The 26,328-nt window shown below is 48.7% G+C and overlaps 3 protein-coding genes across 4 annotated transcripts; 2 read left to right on the forward strand and 1 right to left on the reverse strand.

Moving 5' to 3' along the window:
- Window positions 1-5,773, forward strand: LOC137094839 (transmembrane protease serine 9-like). The gene is made up of 5 exons (XM_067460741.1): window positions 1-208; window positions 4,075-4,205; window positions 4,316-4,383; window positions 4,631-4,803; window positions 5,766-5,773. The coding sequence occupies exons 1-5, from the start codon at window positions 55-57 to the stop codon at window positions 5,771-5,773; spliced, it is 534 nt and encodes a 177-aa protein (XP_067316842.1). The 5' UTR covers window positions 1-54.
- A 110-nt stretch (window positions 5,774-5,883) lies between these two features.
- On the forward strand, window positions 5,884-16,453 carry LOC132780863 (transmembrane protease serine 9). Of its 2 annotated transcripts, XM_060784713.2 has the most exons (15): window positions 5,884-5,927; window positions 6,098-6,211; window positions 6,331-6,505; window positions 6,720-7,006; window positions 7,738-7,874; window positions 9,797-10,073; window positions 10,153-10,327; window positions 10,427-10,698; window positions 10,807-10,943; window positions 11,025-11,391; window positions 12,738-12,854; window positions 13,494-13,674; window positions 13,771-14,039; window positions 15,417-15,553; window positions 15,669-16,453. In XM_060784713.2, exons 1-15 carry the CDS (start codon window positions 5,912-5,914, stop codon window positions 15,834-15,836), a joined length of 2,829 nt encoding a protein of 942 aa, XP_060640696.2. In that variant the 5' UTR covers window positions 5,884-5,911; the 3' UTR covers window positions 15,837-16,453. The 2 variants fall into 2 exon arrangements, with proteins under 2 accessions (XP_060640696.2, XP_067329728.1); XM_067473627.1 differs by having other exon boundaries at window positions 15,417-16,453.
- Window positions 16,454-22,245: 5,792 nt separating this feature from the next.
- Window positions 22,246-25,918, reverse strand: TIMM13 (translocase of inner mitochondrial membrane 13). Its single transcript, XM_060784710.2, has 3 exons — window positions 25,779-25,918; window positions 22,835-22,903; window positions 22,246-22,412 (listed from the first exon to the last, which is right to left on the reverse strand). The coding sequence occupies exons 1-3, from the start codon at window positions 25,872-25,874 to the stop codon at window positions 22,314-22,316; spliced, it is 264 nt and encodes an 87-aa protein (XP_060640693.1). The 5' UTR covers window positions 25,875-25,918; the 3' UTR covers window positions 22,246-22,313.
- Between the last annotated feature and the right edge of the window lie 410 nt (window positions 25,919-26,328).

The raw sequence follows: 26,328 nt of genomic DNA on the forward strand, positions 1-26,328 counted from the left end.
CTCCCTCCCTCCCCTGGCAGTGATCAGGTTCACTTTCTTCCTCTCTCCAGGGCCATGGAGCCCCCGGCTGCAGCACCAGCGACACCAGCAGTGGTCAAGACGGCCAGAGAGGGGCAGGAAGGGCCCTCCAAGGACAGCTGGGCCCGGGCAGCGCTAGGGATGGTCCTGGCTGGTACCCTCTTGGCTGCAGCTGCAGGGATCCTTCTGGGTGAGTGTAAGCAGCCCCTCCTCGCTTCTATCATAATAACAAGGACAACAATAACAACAACAACTGTAATACTCCCCTTTACTCCCTCTATTTCTATTACTTCATCTATTCCTGTTTTATTGACTCTTCTAAAGCCTTGGACTGTCTCGATCATAATAAATTGTGGCAAGTTCGTGGTCATAGACTACTTGCCTGTCTCCTGAGGAATCTGTAGAACAACCATGTTGCAACAGTAAGAACAGACCAGGGAACAACAGACGTTCAAGATGGGGAAAGGAGTACGGCGGGGTTGTCTACTCTCCCCCTCATTATTCAACTTGTATGCAGAACACATCGTGAGAGGACATGCATGGCTTGAGGAACCCAAGGCTGGAGTTTGAATGGCTGGAAGAAACATTAACAACCTGAGATATGCAGATGATACCATTCCTAGGGCTGAAAGTGAGGAGGAGCTGAGGAGCCTTATCACCAAGGTGAAAGAAGAACGGTCAAAGGCTGGGTTGCAGTTAAACATAAAAAACCCCAAGATGATGGCAGCCAGACTGATGGATAACTGGCAAATAGAGGGAGAAAATGTTTGTATTTCTAGGTGCGAAGATGCAGACTGAAGACATTTTTGGGAAGAGAGCAAGGACCAATCTCGATAAAAGAGTGAAGAGCAGAGACATCACATGGGCAATGAAGATCCACATAGTTAAAGCAATGGTATTCCTCATTGGATGCAAGAGCTGGACCATAAGGAAGGCTGAGTGAAGGAAGAGAGATGCTGGCTGCCAATTTGCTACCGAGCACAATTCAAGGTGCTGGCTTTAGCCTATAAAGCCCTAAACGGTTCTGGCCCCACCTACCTCTCCGAACGCATCTCCACCTATGAACCGACTAGGACATTAAGATCGTCCAGAGAGGTCCTGCTCTCGGTCCCGCCTGCGTCACAAGCGCGGTTGGCGGGAACGAGAGACAGGGCCTTCTCGGTGGTGGCCCCTCGGCTATGGAATGCCCTACCCGCTGACATCAGACAGGCCCCTTCGTTGCTGGCGTTCAGGAAGAAGGTCAAGACGTGGCTCTATGAGCAAGCGTTTGGCTAAACGGTGCAACTAAACTTAAGAAGACGGCATATCGAACATTGGAATGGCATAAGGATATTGAGAAACGGATTCTGATTGTATTGAGGTGTTGATAGGATAATTAATTGTCGTTGTCTGTTGTTTATGATGTGTTTTAACCACTTGTTATTGTTATGATAAATTGCACTGTGTAAACCGCATTGAGTCGCCGCCTGAGGCTGAAAAATGCGGTATAGAAATAAAGCAAATAATAATAATAATAATAATAATAATAATAATAATAATAATAATAATAATTTTGAACTGTGGTGTTGGAGGAAAATGCTGAGATTGCCTTGGACCACAAGAAGATCCAGCCCATCCATCCTCCAGGAAAGAAAGCCCAACTGCTCACTGGAAGGAAGTATATTGGCCACATCATGAGAAGGCAGGAAAGCTTGGAGAAGAGAAGGATGTTGGGGAAAGGGGAAGGAAAAAGGAAGAGGGGCCAACCAAGAGTACGTTGGATGGACGTCATCCTTGAAGGTACTGGTTTGACGTTGAAGGAGATCGGGGTGGCCACGGCCAACGGAGCTCTAGCGTGTGCTGTTCCAGGAGGGCACCATGGGACGGAACGACTGAATGAATAAACAACAAAACTTCCTCCTGTAAATATCCCTGAGAGGCCTTCCCTTTAATAATAATATTAATACTAATAATAATAATCTTCCCTCCCTCCCTCTCTCCTCTAAGCATCCAAGAGAGCCCTTCCCTTTAATAATAATAACAGTCATCATAATATAATAATCTATACATATAATAAAAATGAATTCATGTATGTGTGTATGTGGCTGGGGTGTCCACTTCCACAGGCAAGCTCCTGCCTCCACAAAAATCTATAACTTACACCACTCAGGAGACACCAATAGTCCTCCAATGATATTGCAGGTTATAGTGAGTGCTGTGAACATGTCCAAGAGCCATGTCAATGTCCTCCACAAACACCACACTGCCCACCACCCAAGTGAAAGCTTTCAGGTGGGGAACATTTCATCCTAGATTTTCTGTGTTTCCTCCACCACTGGCATCTTAGGGTTCCTTTCTCACAATGGCTTCAAACTACAAGAGAGGAGATTCCATCTGAACATGAGGAAGAACTTCCTGCCTGTGAGAGCCGTTCAGCAGTGGAACTCTCTGCCCCTGAGTGTGGTGGAGGATCCTTCTTTGGAAGCTTTTAAACGGGGGCTGGATGGCCATCTGTCAGGGGTGATTTGAGTGCAATGTTCCTGCTTCTTGGCAGGGGGTTGGACTGGATGGCCCATGAGGTCTCTTCCAACTCTTTGATTTTATAATTCTATGAATTGGTGTGGAATTTGCATGACTCCACCCACTGCTTCTTGCATAACCCTTTCCTATTATTTTCTATGGAACGGAGCAAACAGAGGAATTTATCAGCAATTGAACATACTAGAGAGGCTTGGGGAGAATTCACCATGATTTATAGGAGTTGTAGGTCCTGGGATCACGTATAATATAAGAACTGCACTCTGAACTCCACCAACAATGGTTCTGGAACTCACTTGGCACACAGAAGCCCATGACCAACAAAAAATACTGGAGGTCTTTGGAGATGTTTAGAGGAGTTCTAGTTCACCTACATCCAGAGTGCATTATGAACCCAAACAAGGATTGATCCGGACCGAACGTGGCACACAGAACCCCCATGACCAACTGAACCTACTGGAGTGCTTTGAGGGGACTGACTCATAGTGGGAGTTGTAGTTTACCCTGCAGCCAGAGAGCGTACTGAACCCCACCGATGATGCATTGAGAGCAAACTTGCCCAACATGAAAAGCTGAAGGAGTTTTTCAGGGTTAGCCTGGCATGAGATGAGTTGTAGTTCACCCACAACTTTATGCATTTTGGACAATTAAAAATTGACTTTTTCAAATAACCCGGGCAAAGCCGGGGACCCAAGCTAGTAATGAATAATTCTGCATCTCTTTCCTCTGTCCAGCCCTCCCCTAAATGTCTGTGAGAGCCCTTCTCTTTAATATCATAGAATCATAGAATCAAAGAGTTGGAAGAGACCTCATGGGCCATCCAGTCCAACCTCCTGCCAAGAAGCAGGAATATTGCATTCAAAGCACCACTGACAGATGGCCATCCAGCCTCTGTTTAAAAGCTTCCAAAGAAGGAGCCTCCACACACTCCGGGGCGGAGAGTTCCACTGCTGAACGGCTCTCACAGTCAGGAAGTTCTTCCTCATGTTCAGATGGAATCTCCTCTCTTGTAGTTTGAAGCCATTGTTCCGCGTCCTAGTCTCCAGAGAAGCAGAAAACAAGCTTGCTCCCTCCTCCCTGTGGCTTCCTCTCACATATTAATACATGGCTATCATATCCCCTCTCAGCCTTTTCTTCTTCAGGCTAAACATGCCCAGCTCCTTAAGCCGCTCCTCATAGGGCTTGTTCTCTAGACCCTTGATCATTTTAGTCGCTCTCCTCTGGACACATTCCAGCTTGTCAATATCTCTCTTGAATTGTGGTGCGCAGAATTAATAATAATAATAATAATAATAATAATAATAATAATAATTGTTGTTCTTGTTGCTGTTATACTTCTCTTTTCCCTTCATCCCTCCTTTAATTGTCAGTGAGAGCCCTTTTCTGTAACAACAACAACAACAATGGTTGTTGTTGTTGTTGTTGTTGTTATTATTATTATTACAGAAAGGGGCTCTTTTCCCTCCATCTCTTCTCTAAGTGTCCACAAATGTCCTTTTCTTTAATAATACTAATAATGATCCCTCTCTTTGCTGGCAGCCTGCCTGGCGCAGCCGCAGGAGTTCCCCTTTGAGCACGTGGCGGAGCTGCACGGTCTTCCCTTCCACAGCAGCCTCTTGCAAAGCGGATCGGACTACTGCCGGGCACTAACCCCCCTCCTTGAGCAGCTGGTGAGTGAGGAGCCAAGAAGAGAGTAGAGGAGGGGGCAGGAGGAGACTGTTGGGGGGCCCTTTCACCTCCCGCTCATCCATTGTCCTCTTCTCCATTGCCACCAACACAGTTCCTGAGCAGCTTCCGGAACTCCTCCCTGGAGGGCAGCTGCTCCCGCTGCTCCATCCTCCAGTACAGGTAGGCCCCTCCAGAAAAGAGCATCAGAAACTCTATAAGGAGATGACATGTATCGTCAAAGGCCTTCATGGCTGGAATCATTGGGTTGCTGTGAGTTTCTGAGCTGTATGGCCAATGTGTTCCTGCAGCAGTTTCTCCTGACATTTCACCTACATGTGCAGAAATATTGGCAAAAATATTTACAAAATATGTGCAGAAATATTCGCAGTGAAATATTCAGAAAAATATTCCTAATTTCTCTCTGCAGGAAAGGCAACAATGGCAGCAGTGTGGTGGTACACTTCTGCCTCTGGTTCTCGGTGGAACCGCCAAGTCCCAGCACAGAGGAGGCTGCCCTGAGGCGAGGGCTGGAGGTCGCTCTGGGCGATGCGGGGCTTGCGCTGCCCGGCTTCGGGGCCCTCTCTTCCGCCACCATCACAAGTGAGCCAAAGAAGGGTGTGTGTGTGCTTGTGTGTGTACTCCCATGGCCCTCAGGGGGAAGTCAGGGCCCTGGGGCTGGCTGCAACACCTAATGCAGCAACGAGCAAGAGAGGTTCTGTCAGATTGTTCTTAAGTTGTATTTATATGTAAGTCAGAACAGGGACATTTTCTAAGTACAACATCAGCCAAACACAAACACGCTCATCTATAAAAGCTTTGGATGGCTGGGTTGTTATCATCTGGCTCCTGCACATATATCTGTGGAATGTCCAGGGTGGGACAAAGAACTCAATCAGGAATATCTAATCACCTCTCAAGAAAGGAATTTCCCAGGCAGTAACAGGCCACATCTGGTTATTACCTGCAAAGCCCTAAATGGTTTGGGCCCTGCCTACCTTCGCGACTGCATATTTCCCTACAAACCTGCGTGAGCTACAAGATCTTCTGGGGAGGCCCTCCCCTCGCTCCTGCCTGTCGCAAGCGTGGGTGGTGGGGACAAGGGGAGAGAGGGGGGCCCTTCCTTTTTGGTGGTGGTCCCCCAGCTCTGGAACTCTCTCCCCAAGGAGATCAGATGAGCTCCCACCCTGTCCACTTTCCGTAAAGACCTAAAAACGTGGATATTCCAGTGTACCTTTGATTAATTGGTTCTCTAGGTCAATTGGCTCTTTTAGCCATAAATTAATATCTGGCTCTTGCACTTTACTATTGTCCCTGCCCCTGTAGTAGTTGTATTGCACTAATTGACTTGGCTCTTCTAGCCCTAAGTTATCATCTGGCTCCTGCACTTTGCTATCAGCCCTGTCCTTGCAGTTGTATTGCCCACGCCCTTGCCTCACCTCTTAGTTCTGAGTATGCTGGGCTACTGGTTGTTGTTCGATGGTTTATGGTTTTATGATGCCTTGTATATGTATTTTTATTGTGTTATTTGTAACCTTTGTTTATATTGGGCTTGGTCCCTTCAGGGAGATGAAGGAGGGATACGAAAATAAAGTTATTATTATGATTATTAAGATTATTACATATACACACAGAGAGCAACCCTTTCTATCCATTTGACCTCTTTCTTCCTTTTCCCACAGGCCCAGGAAGTGGTTTCTCAGACTCCAAGATGGCCCTGAAGTCTGGTATGGTTCTGGGCTCCTCACAGCCTTGAAGACAGGGCTTCCTATGCCCTTTGGTCCTTCCCTGGCTCTGGGAAGCCTCTCTTGGGGAAGAGGCGTTCAGACCCAGGGCCCAAATACATCAAAGGGCCCCACAGAATGTTGGACCAGACCCCCCCCCCTCTCTCTGGCAGGGCGCTGTTCGGGAAAGGCCTTCTCCTGCCGCAGCGGCCAATGCGTCCCGTGGCAGAACCCCGAGTGCGATGGGCGCAAGGACTGCCTGGATGGCTCCGACGAGGAGGACTGTGGTGGGTCCTCCCTTTCCTCCTCCATTTGAAATAGGGGGCGGGAAGAGAGGTCTGACAGAGGAGAAGCCTGACTGGACCCCCCTTCCTTCCTGCCTTCTTTCCTTCCATGCATGCCTTAGATTGCGGAGGGCGCCCGGCCCTGCAGGCAGTGCAGCAGCGCATCGTGGGGGGCTCCCAGGCCTCACGGGGAGAGTTCCCCTGGCAGGTCAGCCTCCGGGAGAATGGGGAGCACTTCTGTGGAGCTGCCGTCCTTGGACCCACTTGGCTGGTCTCTGCCGCACACTGCTTCAATGAGTGAGTCAGTGAGTGAGTGAGTGCAGGTGAAAGGGAAGGGGGCCAGCGAATCTTGACCCTCCTCTTCCTCCTCCATCACCTCTCCTTCTGACACTGACTCTTCCTCCTCTCTTCCTTCTCTTCCCTTTCCTCTCCTCATCCTCCCTTTCCACCTCCTCTTTGTCCTCCTCCTCCTCTTTGTCTTCCTCTTCTTCCTCCCCTTCCTCCTCCTCAGGTTCCAGGACCCTGGCACCTGGACGGCGCACGCCGGGAACATCTGGCTGAGCGGCAGCAGTGGCCACGGCCGAGGAGAAGGCTCCCAGGCGCCTGTGGCCCGCATCCTGCGCCACCCCTCCTACGACGCTGACTCGGCTGACTTCGACCTGGCACTGCTGCAGCTCTCCACACCCCTGGGTCCCTCTCGCTTCGTGCAGCCCGTCTGCCTCCCAGCTGCCAGCCACATCTTCCCTGCCGGCAGGAAGTGCCTCATCTCCGGCTGGGGCTACCTCCGGGAGGACTTCCGTAAGGACCACCAGTGGGCAGGGAAACGGCCTTGGAGGGCCACATCCAACCCACAGGCCTGAAGCTGGATGGGTTCATGAAATGAGTTATAGTCATAATTATGACCTCCCTAAAATGTTGTGATCAGAAAATGACATTCAGATACTATCACTGAATCACACAAGAGAGAACAGGATGGATTATTTCATCAGTAAGGGAGAATGGCTAATGCAAACCTTTTGCAATGGCATGTGAAATAACTCTCACACGGTTATGCCTCAGCCATTACCACACCCCCTTAGGTATCGTATCACGACACTCACAGTCACTACCCAGGTGCTATCAATATTTCACATGTTCATCAAACAGGATGATCTATTGGACTAGAAATGCTGCGCCATTTCTATCGAACAACTCCTAGGTGTTCACTTGGGTAGGCGACCTGGGGAAACCCCAGGCATCACGGCGCGTTCCTCCCCTCCATCCCAAGAAGTATATTTGCTGAGAATATTCATTCATTGTGCGAGGAACCATCCACAATCTCCCTTTAGTTTGAGTTTCCCAATAAGTTTATTTGCTAATTGAAAGTTAGAACTCGGGTTTACAATCCAAGTTATATGTAACTTTATATAAGTTAGCTTTGTTTAGAACTGAATGGCTGGAGAATGAAATGGAGGGGAGAAGGGCAGTTGGGGAAAAGGACAGTGGGTGGTTGGTGACTGAGCCCCGTTGGCCTCCTCTGCCCCTTTCAGTTGTGAAGCCGGAACAGCTGCAAAAGGCCACAGTGGAGCTGCTGGACCAGGCGCTGTGCACCAGCCTCTACAGCAATGCCTTGACTGACCGGATGCTCTGCGCGGGATACTTGGAGGGCAAGGTGGACTCCTGCCAGGTAGGGGACCTCTCCTCCTCCGTTCTAGGAAAACCCCTTCCTTCCTTCCTCACATTTCTGTTGCAGGATTTGCTCATTCTTGAAATGATCTCTAGTTTCCAAATCACGACCTCTTCAAACCACTGCACTCTGCATAGCTAGTGTCCCAGAATCAAGCAAAATGCAGCAGAGTGCTATCACAGCAAAAACATGCTTCAGCCCTGTCAGTTGTGCTCCCACAGAGGTTGGGGAAGCAAGAAGCCATTTTGTTCCCTTCTGCTTCAGGTAAGCCTTGTCTTAGAGAGCACTAGGAATCTGAGTGAGTGTTTAAAAATAGCTGCTTGAGTGTTTGCTTTGTTTGAGAGGCGGGGCGAGGCTACGTTCTTTTAGCCAGCAGTACAGGGCAGCAATTAGTGGCTCATTGTTCTCAGAGTGAGTCGTTGCTGCTTCCTGTTTACCCTATATAAGCCAGGGCCTGAACTCAATTGGCAGTTGTGCTCCCACAGAGGTTGAGGAAGCAAGAAGCTCACACACTCACTTTCCCCCCTGCATCCAGACAACATAAAACACACACCAAGAGGAGGTAATTAGCAGCCTGCAGATGGAACAAACACAAAATGAACAGAGGATCCAACAAATCGAGGACCGTATTAAGCACATTCAGGAACTTGAGCTGTTCTTAGACACCACACAGCACACTGTCCTAGACATGCAGCCCATATCACACCAACATTATGGGGAGGCTCAAGAGGAGATCACCTCAGATGTGGACAACCCTCAGGCTTGGAGGTATGTCACCCTTAGAAAGACACATAGGACCCAGAAGCCTCCTCAGAATACTTCTGCTCAGATTCCAAATTCTCACACAACTATCACTTGATCAAGAAACACAACATCTTGGGGAAGACCAGAATGGCTTAGATACTGATCAGTGGCTCATCCTTGATCAGTGTGCGGGGGATAGCCCTGACTGGGACAACACTTCACAACATTCACACTTACACAATCATGCAGGTATACCACCCCCAACCATAGACCAGGTGCAACATACAGAATAGGCAGATACTAACACTGAGTCATGCAGGAGAGAAGAAGATTGAACCTTTCATCCTCTTAATATATATATATATTCTGACATTCTCACTCCAAAGGGGATTCAGGGTGGAGCATAACATATAAACGGCAAACATTCAATGTCGGGACATAAATAGACTATACACATACATAAACATTAAAATCATTTAGCCTGATGTTAAAATCCACTGTTTAAACTGACTCAATCACCCATATTGAATCTGGTTGGCATAATAAGATTTCCTATTGCTGCCTTATTGCACTGTCCCAAAGGCTGGATAGTGCAAAGGTGAAAATCAACAGGTTGCCTCCAGAACACGGCCATATAGCCCGGGAAAAACCTACAACAACCCAGGTTTTTCCCATTCTTCTGAAGGACAGGAGGGAGGTGGCTGATCTAGGAAGGGAGTTCCATAGTCGAGGAGCAATCACTGAGAAGGAAGCCCCCCCCCCCCCCCCTTCTCTCTCTCGTTGCTACCAATCGCGCCTTTGACGGTGGCGGGATGGAGCGCAGCACCTCCCCAGAAGGTCCTGGTCTCCGTGATGGTTCATAGAGGGAAATGCGTTTGGACAGGTAAATATAGGCCAAAGCCAGGACTTTGAATTGTGCTCGGTGTAGCCACCTGCTGATAGATCATCAAGGGCCACTGGCTGATGCAACTCCATTGCAATAACCCTCACATAGTTAAGACTTCGCCATTGCCACTCCCTCTTAGGTATTGCCTCGTGACATTCACAGCCATTGCCCAGGTGCTATCAATATTCCACGTTCATCAAACAGTAGTTTTTATGTGATTAGAAATGCTGTGCCCTTTTAATCTAGCAATTTCCTCTTCCCTCCTCCTTCTCCTCCTCCTCCTCCGCCCCAGGGAGACTCCGGAGGTCCCTTGGTCTGCCCAGAGCCTTCTGGGCGATTCTTCCTGGCCGGCATCGTCAGCTGGGGCATTGGCTGCGCGGAGGCCAGGCGCCCAGGGGTCTACACGCGCATTACTAGGCTCCGGGACTGGATCTGGGATACGATAGACTCCACCACTGTGACTCCCGCTCCCCCTTTGACAGCCGCATCATCCACCTCCACCTCCACACAGAACCCCCGCTCCACCACTTCCGGGCAGCCGATGGACACAGCCCCCTGGCCCCCAAATGGTAAGAGCAGGAAGGCGAGGTAAGGGCACCACGCTGGCCTGGAGTGACCCCGGGCTCCTCCTGCTCTGTCCTTTCACAGAATGCGGCCGCCGCCCAGGATTCTCCAAGCCTCAAAGGATCGTGGGAGGCACCACAGCCCTTTACGGAGAGGTCCCATGGCAGGTGAGCCTGAAGGAGGAGGGGCTGCGGCACTTCTGCGGGGCCACCGTCATCTCCCCCCGCTGGCTGCTCTCGGCCGCCCACTGCTTCATCCAGTGAGTAGGAGCTCCCCCTGGGCTCAAGGGGGAATGTCTGCCTGACTGCGTCCCCCAAAATTGCCCTCAACTGCGCCTTCCTCACCTGCCCTCCACCAGGACCAAGCCGGGACGTGTGATGGCCTTTGCGGGCAGCACCTTGCTCTCCGCAGCCGAGAGCAGCTCTGTCAAGGCTGGCATCTGGCGGGTGCTGCTCCACCCTTCCTTTCGCCCCGGCCGGCTGGACTTTGACGTGGCCCTCCTGGAACTTCTGCGGCCCCTACCCTTCGGGGCGCATGTCCAGCCCATCTGTCTCCCACCAGCCAGCCACAAGATCCCTCTTGGCAGGAAGTGCTTCGTCTCTGGCTGGGGGCGCCTCCAGGAGGGCAACGGTAGGGAGCCCGTCTCCCCACCTCCCAATATCAACACAGGGGAAGTACGAAGGGGCTTGTTTGCCCCTTTGGGTTGCCAACACAACTCCCTTCCGGGCATCTTTGCAGCCCCCTGGCCAGAAACCCTGCAACTCGCCTCGGTGGGGATTGTGGAACAGAAGGCTTGCAATGCCCTCTACAACTTCTCCCTCACGGAGGAGATGATCTGCGCTGGGTTCCTGGAGGGGAAGACGGGTGCCTGCCAGGTGCGGAGCGGGGCCTTCAGGGGAGAGGGATGTGGCAGGGGCTGCTTCCTTTTCCTCACTCCCTTCTCTCTCCTCCTCCAGGGTGACTCCGGGGGCCCCTTGGCCTGTGAGGAGGCCCCTGGTGTGTTCTCCCTGGCTGGGTTGGTCAGCTGGGGAGCGGACTGCTCTCAGGCTAAGCGCCCCAGGGTCTATGCCCACATCAGCCGCTTCACGGGATGGATCCTAGAGACCATGGCAGGGCCCCGGAGCCCCACCCCCCTGGGCCCCTCCCCACCCCCCAAGAAGGGCAGAACCACCGCAGCCACCACCACCACCATCCCCTCCTCCTCCTCCTCCAGCTCCATCTCAGCCTCATTTGGTCAAAGCTCCACTCGGCAGGATTCTGGCAGCACCAGGCTCAGCACGACTGGGCCCCCGAAGGTCACCCCAAGAGCCACTCTGCTGCCAGGTGAGCGGGAGACGAAAGAGAGATTTGTTCATGAAATGATTTAGTTTCCAAATCATTGCCTCCCTGAACCGCTGCACTCTGAATAGCTAGTGTCCTGGAAGCAAGCAAAATACACTTTTCTTGCAAATGATCAGTCATCAGATTATCATGTACAGAATGGGCAGGTACTCACACTGGGTCACACAGGAGAGAGATGAGTTATTTCATCCTCTTTATATAGCCACTTGCTGGTATGTCATCGGTAAGGGACACTGACTGATGCAACCCCTTTGCAGTACCCCTCACGTGGTTACAACTCAACCATTGCCACACCCCCTTAGGTATTGCATCATGACAATCATTACCCAGTTAATATCAATATTCCTCATGTTCATCAAACAGTATTTGTATATGACTTGAAATCATAGAATCATAGAATCAAAGAGTTGGAAGAGACCTCATGGGCCATCCAGTCCAACCCCCTGCCAAGAAGCAGGAATATTGCATTCAAATCACCCCTGACAAATGGCCATCCAGTCTCTGCTTAAAAGCTTCCAAAGAAGGAGCCTTCACCACACTCCAGGGCAGAGAGTTCCACTGCTGAACGGCTCTCACAGTCAGGAAGTTCTTCCTCATGTTCAGATGGAATCTCCTCTCTTGTAGTTTGAAGCCATTGTTCCGTGTCCTAGTCTCCAAGGAAGCAGAAAACAAGCTTGCTCCCTCCTCCCTGTGGCTTCCTCTCACATATTTAAACATGGCTATCATATCTCCTCTCAGCCTTCTCTTCTTCAGGCTAAACATGCCCAGTTCCCTAAGCCGCTCCTCATAGGGCTTGTTCTCCAGACCCTTGATCATTTTAGTCGCCCTCCTCTGGACACATTCCAGCTTGTCAATATCTCTCTTGAATTGTGGTGCCCAGAATTGGACACAATATTCCAGATGTGGTCTAACCAAAGCAGAATAGAGGGGTAGCATTACTTCCTTAGATCTAGACACTATGCTCCTATTGATGCAGGCCAAAATCCCATTGGCTTTTTTTGCCGCCACATCACATTGTTGGCTCATGTTTAACTTGTTGTCCACAAGGACTCCAAGATCTTTTTCACACGTACTGCTCTCGAGCCAGGCATTGTCCCCCATTCTGTATCTTTGCATTTCATTTTTTCTGCCAAAGTGGAGTATCTTGCATTTGTCACTGTTGAACTTCATTTTGTGACAAGCAATGCTGTGCCTTGTCTGTTGAACAAGGGACTGGTTCACTAGTACTTAGGGCAGTGGGGGCCCAGGAAATGTTCTCTTTGTGACTGGGGAAAAACAGGGAGCGGGGCCAGGCCTGGCTCTGCAACTGTTTCCCTTTCCCTTCCCAGCAATGCCCTGTGGCCCCTCCACCTTCCAGTGCTCCAGCCTCCTCTGCATTGGGAAGCCCAACCCAGAGTGTGACGGGGTCCTGGACTGTGCCAATGGGCGCGATGAGGCCTACTGCGGTGAGTGAGCGACCGATGGGCTGGAAGGAAAGACCACTACTGGGCCCTTTGGGGGAGCAGAGGGTGGCCAGAGTGATGTGGGGTGGAGGGTGGTTGGGAGACTGGTGGCTTGCAGGCTGGGCTTTAGCATAGCTGGTTAACCACCAGCAGCAATAGATCTTACCAATCAAAAGGTTGGCAGCTTGAAGCACGGGTTGGGGTGAGCACCCGACCTTCAGCCCAGCACACTTGCCACCTAAGCAGTTCAAAAAAAGCTGTGAGTAGAGAAATTAGGCACCACTCTTTAAGTGGAGGCATTTTACGGCACTATAAGTGAAATACTAGAAAATGCTGACGATCAAAGGAAAGAGGAAGTCTGTGATCAAGGCTTTGTCATAGAAGTTGGGCCGACAGCACCCCCCCCCCCCCCCGTGGCTGGAATCAAGCACAACCTCCAGGACGCTGAAGTTGGGAAAAGTGGCAACATTAATACCTCTATGTTTTCTGTCCTGTCTGTTTAACAGCATTGAATGTTTGTTGTGCATGTGTTCTGTGATTCACCCTGAGTTCCCTTCGAGGTGGAAAGGGCGGAATATAAATGCTGTAAATGAAATAAATAATAGAGACCCAGCCTCCTCCTCTCTCCTTCCCCCCCTGCAGAGTGCGGCCGGGCCTCCTCCTGGGCCCTGGGCCGGATCGTGGGAGGCAGCGGAGCCTCACGGGGGGAGTGGCCCTGGCAGGCCAGCCTCCGACTGTGGCGCGGAAAGAAGCAGGAGCACAAGTGCGGCGCCGTCCTCATCTCCAAGCGCTGGCTTCTCTCAGCTGCCCACTGCTTCGACCTGTGAGTGAGTCAGTTATTTAGGGGCCTCTCCTTGGGGCTACTCTTCCGCTGGGATTGGCCCCGGGGTGACACCCCTCTTGCTCTCTCTGAGTGCAGGTACAGCAATCCTTCTTCCTGGCTGGCTGTGCTTGGGACCCCCTTCCTGGCAGGGGAGGGGGAGGAGAAGGTGCGGCAGGTGGCCCAGCTCCACCGGCACCCCTTCTATAACGCCTTCACCTTGGACTACGACCTGGCCCTGCTCCGGCTGGACCGCCCCCTGCGCTTCTCCCCCACCCTCAGGCCCATCTGCCTCCCCGAAGGTGCCGACCGCCTTGCCCCCGGAGCCCAGTGTGTCATCACCGGTTGGGGATCCACCAAGGAGGGAGGTAGGAAGGAACGAAGTGGGAGGAAAAAGGACAGATCTCTGGGAAATGTCCCAGACCTTATGTTGCTTAGAGACATCCCAGGGCTCTTGGGCAGAGAAGGCTAAAGGTGTTCCAAAACCACCGCTCCCAGGATCCAATAATAATAATAATAATAATAATGATGATGATGATGATGATGCAACGCTTTGTAAGAAAAGGGGAAACATTTTCTGCTCCTGGTTTGAAAGTGTTATTCCTGTTTAATTGTGCCATCCTGACTTGGAAAGGAGTTGTTCTACTCCAGAAACTTTGATGAGAAAAACTAGAGCAAGAGCAGGATGTCCCACCAAAACTTTTTTTGCAGTTTAATAAGGTTTCTCGTGTTGTTTTTATGACAGAAGAAATGAGGACATGACATGTCTAACCCAGGATCAAAAATCATACCGTGATATAGTGCAACAAGTAGTCTTGGGCAATTCAGGCAGTGTCACCCTGCATTCATTCTGTAAACAGACCTTGGCACATTGGGAGAGTGAAAGAGGGGCTTCTGTGGGCTCCCATTCTTTGGGGAGGTAGGCCTTTGGGTTCCTTGCTGGTCAAAGAGAGTCCTCCATCCTTCCACCTTCCATCCACCCCTTCATTCCTCCCTTTTGTTGCACCCTAGCCCTGAGGCACCTTTCACCCAGCACCACATCAGAGGCCAATAGCACAAATAATGAGATTATTGAATAAAGAATATAAAAGGGGAAAAGGGGTTGTATCCAAAAGTAGCAATTGGGATATATCCTGCAATATGCACGAGTCAGAGTTCAATATAAGTATTTCAAGAAAGCCAAGAAAACATCGCAGGAACTAGAAATCCATAAAACATAGAAATAACCCAAGGTAATTCCAGGAACATGAACACAGGAATCTCTTCCAGGCAAAAACTCTTCCAAGGTATATAGACAAAGGCAGGAACATGAAACAAGCATCTTGATGATACAAGATCCATGGACTTGAGAACTTGGTAACATGAACAAGAAAGTTTCCCTTTTAGCAAAGTTGTCTCCTCTGAATTGCTTGGATCCAAACACCTAATTTAAGCCTGTCCGAGCTCCCATGAAGTCATGTCTCAAGCACTTGGATTTCAAGGCCTTTTCTTAAAGGCACTGGGAAGCACTGGTCTGTCTACTTTTCACGCCTTGCCTTCAGAGATCTAGTCTACACTCCCTAGTGACCTCTTTGCCCTCCCTGTCTTCCCAAAGCCTTTTCTCCAGGGAAGCTTCAGTTTCACTTCCCTCGGTATGCACAGCAGAATCTCCTGGAACACATTCAGTCACTTCATTTTGAAACCCGTCATCCTCAGAACCATCTGGCTTTTGGCAGGCTACAACTTTCTCCTTCCTTCCTTCTAAGGGCCGATGTCAAAGCAGCTGCAGAAGGCATGGGTCCAGGTGCTGGGGGAGGCGGAGTGCCAGCGCTTCTACCCGGTTCAGATCAGCAGCCGCATGCTGTGTGCGGGGTCTCCCCAATGGGCCATCGACAGCTGTTCAGTGAGTTCCACATACACACATTTTGCTGTGGGGACTCCTCCCATCCTTCTTCCTTCCTTCCCCTTCCTCAAGCGAGCCCCACCTGCTTCCTTCTTCCCTTCCATCCTCTTTGCAGGGGGACGCTGGGGGCCCCTTGGCCTGCAGGGAGCCCTCCTCTTCGGGGCGCTGGGTCCTGGCCGGCATCACCAGCTGGGGCTATGGCTGTGCCCGGCCCGCCTTCCCAGGAGTCTACGCCAGAGTCGCCGCTGTCCAGTCCTGGATCCGGCAGAACCTTCGGGCCTGACCCCTGTCATCATCCTCACCCCACTGCTATCAATATGATGAGTGCTTTGGATGAAATGGTATGAAAGCCGTAGGACTGAGGCAGCCTATCTAGATGCTGAAGGCTGGTAATCCAGGCCAGGGAAAACTGCAGGAAAAACTACTAAACTGCTGAATGGACAGAGACCAGAAACAATGGTGGGAAACAACATGTTTACATCGTCAAAAAGACAACGAAGTCCAATAATGCTCCTTACTTAAAAGGAAAACTAACACCTGTCCAGAACGTTTGTAGTCAGCATATGTTTTTGCTGGTAAAACAACCTGTCAGTCATTTACAACTTTTTGGAACAACATCAGCAAGAAATATACTATAGCAGAGACCATTTTACTATCCAAAATTGTGGTAGGTTTGCAGGGAGAAGCAATCTGGCCCTTGTTTGGTTCTTCTCCATGAGCAGGAAGAAGGGATGGTAATGTATGCATGATGAATGAATGTTTATGTGTGTATGAATGCCGAGTAAACCATAATATCCCCAGTGTAGCTATTTAGAGTCTGTGTGTCTATACTCTTTCTCTGTAAAGTGCCTAATATACTTGGTCTCACTTGGTGATGAAAATAAAAGAAGCTTTTTAAGGCTTAAGAAGTACTTTTGACACCAGCATCCCGTTCTCATAATCATAGGATGCCAACCCAGGCAGGGAAAGCACCAACCACCTCCTCTTAAGACATGGGCAGGTTTGTGGAGAAATTGAGCTATTTCTCCATAAGGGAGACATCCAATACAGCTAAAAAGTAGGCCTGGGTAACAACGGAAAAATTTGTTTCTAAAATCGATTCGTTTTTTGGGGTTTTTTGCATTTCGATATTTAAAAGAATTCCGAAATTTTTCTTTTAAAAAGTTCGATATTTACGAAATTTCGTAAATGTTTAAAAAATTACGAAACATTAACGAAACAATTACAAAACAATTACGAATCGATTCGTTAATGGCGGACGCGACCGCGCAATACGCTAAAAAACCTCCAAATGGGACAGGGGGAACTTCTGAAGCTTCCCTCTCCCTCTGTTGTTGACTGTTGGTGTGATATTATGATTTTTTTTCAATAATTAAACAAAAAAACAACTATAAAACTTGCCCCAGACATGCGGAAATAATAACAAAACGACCTCAAAACAATAACGAAACGAATACATAACGAATCCGAAGCATTTACGAAACGAATTTAAAAATTCGTTTCGTTTTTAAGTTGCTCCAGAATGGTTCGTTATCGCTTTGTTATAAAAAAACAAAAACAAATTTTTAACGAATTACGAATTAACGAAACGAAACCGTCCAGCCCTACTAAAAAGGAACAATGTGATCCCTCCCGAAAGATAGCCACCCAGCCAAAGAAGAGGCCCCAGCTGGGCTCTTGAGGCAGAGAGTTCCCCTGCTGAACAGCCAGGAAGTCATTCCAAATGATGTTTAAGGTGGAGCCTCCTTCCCTCTCCTTGGAGGCCCAGTCTCCAGGGCAGCGGGAAGGGATCCTCAGGCTGCCTCTTCCTTAGGAGCTCCTTCCCAATACTGGAACCTGGCTCCTCTCCTGTCCCCTTCTCTCAGCTTTCCGCAGCAAAACAGACCCATCACCTCAGAGTAGGCCTGGGGCAACTTCCCTCCAGGTGTTTTGGACTTCAACTCCCACCATTCCTAACAGTCTACTACAGGCATAGACCTACCAGCTAGGTCCTGGAGGGCCCAAGTTTGCAAATGCCAGGCCTACCAACTGTTATAGATGTTATTTTTATTATTTAATATTTATATTTAATATTATATTTTAATATTGTTTCTATTACTACTACTACTACTACTAACAACAACTTGGGTACCCGCCGTTGCCCAGATTATTTAAGTCAATTCTAATTGTACAAAATGCCTAAGGTTGTGGGTGAACTAATAATAATATAATATCCATCTCTCTCCCGGAGGGAACTCAGGGCGGATTCCAACATTCAACGCCTTCATAAAACAAACAAATACTGGCATAAAATCCTAGAGAAACTCCACATATGAAAATAACATTAAAATCTAACATCAAATTAAAGTCTAACATCAATAAATTAAACCACACAGTCAAACAAAATCATATAATAACATAAAATCTAGACTACAACTCATATCATGCCAGGTTAACCCAGAGTACTGAAAGTTTGTGATGTTGGGCAAGTTTGCTCTAGATACATCGTCGGTGGGGTTCAGTGTGCTCTCTGACTGCAGAGTAAACTACAACTCCCACTATGGCGAGTCAGTCCCTCAAACCTCTCCAGTAGGTTGAGTCAATCATGGGGGTTCTGTGTGCCAAGTTTGGTCCTGGACCATCATTGGTGGAGGTCACCTTTTCCCTGGTTGTGCGTGAACTACAACTCCCAGAAAGGAAGGTCAGCCCCCCCCCCCCCCAAGCCCTTCCACTAATAACATTCTGGCATATTAGGTCTGTGTGCCAAGTTTGGTCCAGATCCATCGGTGTTTGGGTTAACAGTGCTTTCTGGATGTAGGTGAACGACAACTTTCCCCAAATCAAAATGAATTTCCCCCCAAAGACATCCAGTATCTTTTCTTGGTCATGGCGGTTCTCTGTGCCAAGCTCAGCCATGAGTACAAAATCAAACAAATTCCTTGCTTGTCTAATAAAAGACAATTTCATGGTCCAGAAGGTAGAAGAAGCAACAAGGGGGTCAGCTACTCTTGATCTCATCCTAATAAATGCAGAGGACCTGATCGATGTGGTTGAAGTGGTCGGATCCTTAGGGGCAAGTGACCATGTGCTCCTGCAATTTGAGGTACAAAGGAAGGCCGAAACGAAGACAAATCAAACCCACATTTTGGACTTTAGGAGAGCTGATTTCCAAAAAATGAAGGAAACACTGAGCAGCATTCCGTGGACACAGATACTAAAATACAAGGGAGTTACGGATGGATGGGAGTTTTTCAAGAGTGAAATACTCAAGACGCAATTGCAAACAGTACCAACAAAGAGAAAAAATCATACAAGTGCATAGAAGCCAGAATGGATGTCCAAAGAACTTCTAACTGTGCTAAGACTCAAATGAGACATGCACAAGAAATGGAAAAGGGGAGAAATCACCAAAGAAAAATCCAAACAAATAACCAACTCCTGTAGGGAAAAGGTTTGCAAGGCCAAAGTGCAAAATGAGCTCAGGTTTGCCAGGGACATTCAAAGAAAAAGGAAGAACAAGGAGGTGATAGAGCCTCTGCGTGGAGAAGATGGAGTAATCTGACAGGGGATAGGGGAAAGGCTACTTAACGCTTTCTTTGCCTCAATCTTCTCACAAAAGGAATTCGTCCTCAACCTCAACAACATGGAGTGGATGATGGTTTAGGGGAAATCCAACCCCAAATAGGGAAACAAGCCGTCCAGGAATACTTGACCGCTCTAAACGAATTCAAGTCCTCAGAGCTGGATCAACTACATCCAAGAGTACTGAAGGAACTAGCAGAAGTCATTTCGGAACCACTGGCAATCATCGGTGGGGTTCAGTGTGCTCTCTGGCTGCAGAGTAAACTACAACTCCCACTATCTTTTAAACAGAGGCTGGATGGCCATTTGTCAGGGGTGATTTGAATGCAATATTCCTGCTTCTTGGCAGGGGGTTGGACTGGATGGCCCATGAGGTCTCTTCCAACTCTTTGATTCTATGATTCTATCTTTGAGAGTTCTTGGAGAACGGGACAAGTTTCAGCAGATTGGAGGAGGGCAAATGTGGTCCGTATCTTCAAGAAGGAAAAAAAGGATGACCCAAACAATTACCGATGTCCAGTCAGCCTCACATCAATGCCAGGTGAGATTCTGGAAAAGACTGTTAAGGGAGTGGTCTGCAAACACTTAGAAACAAATGCGGTTATAGCTAATAGTCAACACAGATTTATTGAAACAAGTCATGCCAGACACATCTGATCTCTTTTTTCGATAGTTACAAGCTGGGTAGATGCAGGGAATGCTGTGGATGGAGCGTACCTGGATTTCAGGAAGGCCTTCAACAAGGTCCCCCATGACCTTCTTGCAAGGAAACTAGTCCAATGTAGGCTAGGCAAAACTATGGTGAGGTGGATCTGTCATTGGTTAAGCGAACGAACCCAGAGGATCAAGGGTCTGGAGAACAAACCCCATGAAAAGAGGCTGAAAGAACAGGGCATGTTTAGCCTGCAGAAGAGAAGGCTTGAAGACATGGTTGTTCCAGTGTGCCTTCCCAGAATAATGATCCCATAGCACTTTGTCCTCCAAAGCACTTTATATTGTTTTAGGTCTGCTTGTATGTTTCCACAAACCGCCCCATCACTTTTTCGCCCATGTCCAGCATTATTTTCAATTTTAATTACATTTGGCCTACCCATAGATTTTAAAGTGTGTTGTCCTATTGATAATGCTTATGTTATTATGTTATTGTTTTGTTGTTTTTAAATTGTTTGTATTGTTGTTATTGCTTGTAATGTTGTATTTTGGGCTCGGCCTCATGTAAGCCGCACCAAGTCCCCTGTGGAGATGGTAGCAGGGTATAAATAAAGTGTTATTATTATTATTATTATTATTATTATTATTATTATTAAGGCTGAGATGAGACATGATGAGGGCCCTGTATAAATATGTGAATGGAAGTCATAGGGAGGAAGGGTTCCTTTCTGCTGCCCTGGAGACTAGAATGCAATGGAACAATGGCTTCAAACTACAGGAAAGGAGATTCCAAATGAACCTGGGGAACAACTTCTTTAAAAATTATTAAACTTTATTTGTACCCCGCTAGCATCTCCCGAAGGACTCGATACGGCTTACAAAGGCCAAGGCCTCAACAACACAATAGCATAACAATACAATTCAAAGCAAATCAAAAACATTACAGCAATAACAGTAAAAACAACAAAACAATACAGCATAACACAATAAAAACAGGGCCGGGCCAAGTAATGGGTACAGATTAAAAAGTGCTGGATGTGACAGATGAACTATCGGATTTCAAGGAATCTTAAAGTTCTGGTAAAGTGCTTACTGGAGTTTTCCTATTCTGGAAAGGCACATCGGAACAGCCAGGTCTTCAATTTCTTCCTAAAGACTGTCAGTGTGGGGGCCTGTCTAATGTCTTTGGGGAGGGTGTTCCAAAGTCGGGGGCCCACCACAGAGAAGGCCCTGTCCCTCGTCCCCACCAAACGTGCCTGCGATGCAGGTGGGATCGCGAGCCGGGCCTCTCCGGATGAACGAAGAGAGCGCGTGGGTTCATAAACGGAGATGCGGTCACGCAGGTAGGCAGGTCCCAAACCGTTTAGGGCTTTGTAGGTAAGCACCTGCACCTTGAATTGGGCTTGGAAAATAAACAGCAGCCAATGGGATGTCCAAGAGAACCAACAGAGTCACACTCCCCCTGTCCAGCTCTCTACGGAGGTCATCCACCAAGGCGACCAAGGCCGTCTTGGTGCCGTGGCCAGGCTTGAAACCAGACTGTGACTGATCTAGGTAGTTGTTGTCATCTAGAAAGCCCTGGAGCTGGGAGGCGATCACCCACTCCATCACCTTGCCCAAAAAAGGGAGGTTGGAGATTGGTCTGAAGTTGTTCAGCACCGTGGAGTCAAGGGAGACTTTTAGGAGTGGGCGAACCACAGCCTGTTTCAGTCGAGATGGAAAAACAATGCATTCATGATCAACACAAACCAATCAACCAACCCCTCCCTGGCTGATTTGATTAGCCAAGACGGGCAAGGGTCTAGAGCTGACGTGGTCACCCTCACAGCACCAAGGACCTCCTCCACGGTCTCAGGAAGAACAAGAACAACTGTAAGGAAAGCTATTCAGCAGTGGATCTCCCTTCCCCGGAGTAAGGTGGAGGCTCCTTCTTTGGAGGCTTTTAAACAGAGGTTGTATGTCCATCTGTTGGGGGTGTTTGAATGCGATTTTCCTGCTTCTTGGCAGAATGGAGTTGGACTGGATGGCCCATTAGGTCTCTTCCAACTCAATGATTCTATGTCTGTGGTGGAGGAAACACATACAATCTAGGATGAAATTGTTCCCATTTGAAAGCCTTCACTTGAATGGTGGGCAGTATGGTGTTGGTGGAGGACATTGGCAGGGCTCTTGTATATGTTTACGGTGCTCTCTATAACCTGCAATGTCATTGGAGGGAGGGCCATCAGTGTCTCCTGAGTAGTGGGACCTATAGCAGTTTGTTGAGGCAGGAGCTTGTCTGTGCAAGTGGACACCCCCGCCACACACACACCCACATATCTTCACTTTTATATATATAGATTATTATCATTATTGGCTGTTAGGAACTGTGGGAGTCCCAAACCCCTAGAAGGAGGGAGGGAGGGTGGGTGGGTAGGAGGCGAAGTTGGCTTGCTCAAACCCTTTTGCGTTTTAAAGAAGGGATCCCAAGCAGGCGGCAATTCTGATGGGCAAGCAACATATTTATTGATCAGGAATAACAGCAGTCATAGTCTTGGGCTTGTGTGGCTCACATGTGCGCGCGCTCCCGCTGGAGGCGGGTGTTGTAGGCACGCGAGACGGCATTCCAGGCATCCATGTAGCGGTCCATGCACATTGCAATGCACTTCTGTGGGAGGGAGAGAGGTGGAGCTGAGCTTATTGTTTACCTGAACATCAAATTGCATACTTTCTAACCACTGTTTTATGGTTATGTGGGAAAAGCAGTCTTGCTGGAGACAACGTGAGTGCAAGGGAGCCTATTCAATCAGATTGATTAGGATTTTTGGTATGGTGAAAAAGTAGTACTTCTTCAGCAAATTTTGTAAAATGACAGCTCCCATTCATTCCCTAGCAATTGAAATGGCATTAAACTGCATTAATTCCACAGTGTAGATGCAATCAATCTACTTTCTCAACTGTCCACCCTGAGGATTTTCACCTACAACTTGCATCAACTCTAGCTAGCATTGGCAGGATCCGGAGGACTGTAGTACAAGGCCAACCTCAAAGTTAGGCCCAGTCTAAGGGAGGGAGAGGGGGAGAGCTCACCTGCTCCGAGTTGTCAAGGGCACTTCCGGGCTTTCCGATGCACTTCCGGAAGCACTTGTCCGTCATTCTCTGCAAGGGGAAGGCAGGGGAGGCGTGAATAATAGTAACCATAATATATTTTATTTTTAACCTCTCCCCCCGAAGGAACTCAGGGCGGTTCCCAAAGGCAAAAAATGGAAAACATTCAAGGCCATGTGCAATAACAAAAACAAACATTAAAACAAATTCAACACCTTGGCTGAAACGAATCAATCAGGCATCATAAATAACACAATAGACCAGGGGGCCACAAACCTTTAAAACAGAGGGCCAGGTAACAGTCCCTCAAACTGTTGGAGGGCCGGATTATAATTTGAAAAAAAAAATGAAAGAATTCCTATGCACACTGCACATATCTTATTTGTAGTGCAAAAACACTTAAAAACAATACAATAATGGAAATGAAGAACAATTTCAACAAATATAAAATTATTAGTATTTCAATGGGGAAGTGTGGGCCTGCTTTTGGCTGATGAGATAGGATTGTTGTTGTTGTTATGTGCTTTCAAGTAATTTCAGACTTAGGTTAACCCTGAGCGAGGGCCGGGTAAATGACCTTGGAGGGCCGCATCCGGCCCCCGGGCCTTAGTTTGAGGACCCCTGTTCTAATCTGTCAAGATCGTTTTGAATTCTGCTCCTGTCCTCTGGAGTATTGGCTATCCCTCCCCATTTTGTGTCGTCTGCAAACTTGATGATCATGCCTTCTAGCCCTTCATCTAAGTCAGGGGTCCACAAACTTTTAAAACAGAGGGCCAGGTAACAGTCCCTCAAACTGTTGGAGGGCCGGATTATAATTTGAAAAAAAATGAAAGAATTCCTATGCACACTGCACATATCTTATTTGTAGTGCAAAAACACTTAAAAACAATACAATAATGGAAATGAAGAACAATTTCAACAAATATAAAATTATTAGTATTTCAATGGGGAAGTGTGGGCCTACTTTTGGCTGATGAGATAGGATTGTTGTTATTCTTGTGTGCTTTCAAGTTGTTTCAGACTTAGGATGACCCTGAGCAAGGGCCGGGTAAATGACCTTGGAGGGCCGCATCTGGCCCCCGGGCTTTAATTTGAGGACCCCTGATCTAAGTCATTAATAAAGATGTTGAACAGGACCGGGCCCAGGACGGAACCCTGCGGCACTCTGCTCGTCACTTCTTTCCAGGATGAAGAGGAAGCATTGGTGAGCACCCTGTTTCACCATCTGTTTCCAAAAAGGAAGAAAAGGACAGGCAGAACTCTCTGCCAAAGGGGTTCCCAAGACCACCAGAAATAAGTGTTTTCTGATGGTCTTTGGCGACCCCTCTGAAACCCCCTCCCCCTGGGGTCTCTAACCCCAGGTTGCGAAATGCTGCTTTAGGGCTTTATTTGTTGTTGTTCATTCGTTCAGTCGTCTCCGACTCTTCGTGACCTCATGGACCAGCCCACGCCAGAGCTCCCTGTTGGCTGTCACCACCCCCATAGAATCATAGAATTGAAGAGTTTGAAGAGACCTCATGGGCCATCCAGTCCAACCCCATTCTGCCAAGAAGCAGGAATATTGCATTCAAATCACCCCTGACAGATGGCCATCCAGCCTCTGTTTAAAAGCTTCCAAAGAAGGAGCCTTACAGGGAGAAAATTAACTTCATGGTCAATCTTATGGTTTGCTTGTAAAATCTGTCCAACATCTCCAGCTTGTTGTTGTTCATTCGTTCAGTCGTCTCCGACTCTTCGTGACCTCATGGACCAGCCCACGCCAGAGCTCCCTGTCGGCTGTCACCACCCCCAGCTCCTTCAAGGTCAGTCCAGTCACTTCAAGGATGCCATCCATCCATCTTGCCCTTGGTCGGCCCCTCTTCCTTTTGCCTTCCACTTTCCCCAGCATCATTGTCTTCTCTAGGCTTTGCTGTCTCCTCATGATGTGGCCAAAGTACTTCAACTTTGTCTCTAGTATCCTTCCCTCCAATGAGCAGTCGGGCTTTATTTCCTGGAGGATGGACTGGTTGGATCTTCTCGCAGTCCAAGGCACTCTCAGCACTTTCCTCCAACACCACAGCTCAAAAGCATCGATCTTCCTTCGCTCAGCCTTCCCTAAGGTCCAGCTCTCACATCCGTAGGTTACTACAGGGAATACCATGGCTTTGACTAGGCGGATCTTTGTTGCCAGTCTGATGTCTCTACTCTTTACTATTTTATCGAGATTGGACATTGCTCTCCTCCCAAGAAGGAAGCGTCTTCTGATTTCCTGGCCACAGTCTGCATCTGCAGTAATCTTTGCGCCTAGAAATACAAAGTCTGTCACGGCCTCCACGATTTCTCCCTCTATTTCCCAGTTGTCAATCATTCTTGTTGCCATAATCTTGGTTTTTTTTATGTTTAGCTGCAAGCCGGCTTTTGCGCTTTCTTCTTTCACCTTGATTAGAAGGGATTAGGGCTTTATAGGTAAAGGTAAAGGTAGTCCCCTGACATTAAGTCCAGTCATGTCTGACTCTGGGGTGTGGTGCTCATCTCCACTTCTAAGCCGAAGAGCCAGCGTTGTCCGTAGACACATCCAAGGTCATGTGGCCGGCATGACTGCATGGAGCGCCGTTACCTTCCCGCCGGAGCGGTACCTATTGATCTACTCACATTTGCATTTTTCGAACTGCTAGGTTGGCAGAAGCTAGGGCTGACAGGGGAAACTCACGCCGCTCCCCGGAATCGAACCTGCGACCTTTCGATCAACAAGCTCAGCAGCTCAGTGCTTTAACCCACTGCGCCACCGGGGGGGGGGGTACCCCCATAAACCACAGGCAAAAGATTCGAGCAGGAACCCTCCAGCAAAATACTGAAAATCCACTGAACCCTGAAGGAGAAGCGAGGAGGGAAAGGGGCCCGGAAATCCCTCACCACCACCACCACCACCTTCCCTTGCGGCCCCGACCTGCAGTAACTCCTGTGCGTTGGCCACCGCGATCTGAACCTTGACCTGCTCCATCAGCGCCCCCGCGTCCATCGCGCCACCACCCGCCGCCGCCATCTTTGCAGCGCATGGACCCTGGAAACACTTCCTCTTCCGGCCCCGCCCACTTTCCCACACCATAGAGGCACGGGTACGAAGACGCTTTTATACACTTCCGGTGCTTTTCGACATTTACCCTCCCTCCTCGCCCCGCAAAGGACTGCCAAAAAAAAGGGCAGCCAGAGAAGTCAGCCATAGCAGACCACCTGATGAACCAACCTGGGAACAGAGTATTATTAATGTATCGTCGAAGGCTTTCATGGCTGGAATCACTAGGTTCTTGTGGGTTTTTTCGGGCTATATGGCCATGTTCTAGAGGCATTTTTCTCCTGACGTTTCGCCTGCATCTATGGCAAGCATCCTCAGAGGTAGTGAGGTCTGTTGGAATTAGGACAATGGGTTTATATATCTGTGGAATGGCTGGGGTGGGGCAAAGATCTCTTCCCTGCTGGAGCTAGGTGTGAATGTTTCA

This window comes from Anolis sagrei, chromosome X (assembly GCF_037176765.1).
Source record: "Anolis sagrei isolate rAnoSag1 chromosome X, rAnoSag1.mat, whole genome shotgun sequence".
Lineage (NCBI taxonomy): Eukaryota > Metazoa > Chordata > Lepidosauria > Squamata > Dactyloidae > Anolis > Anolis sagrei.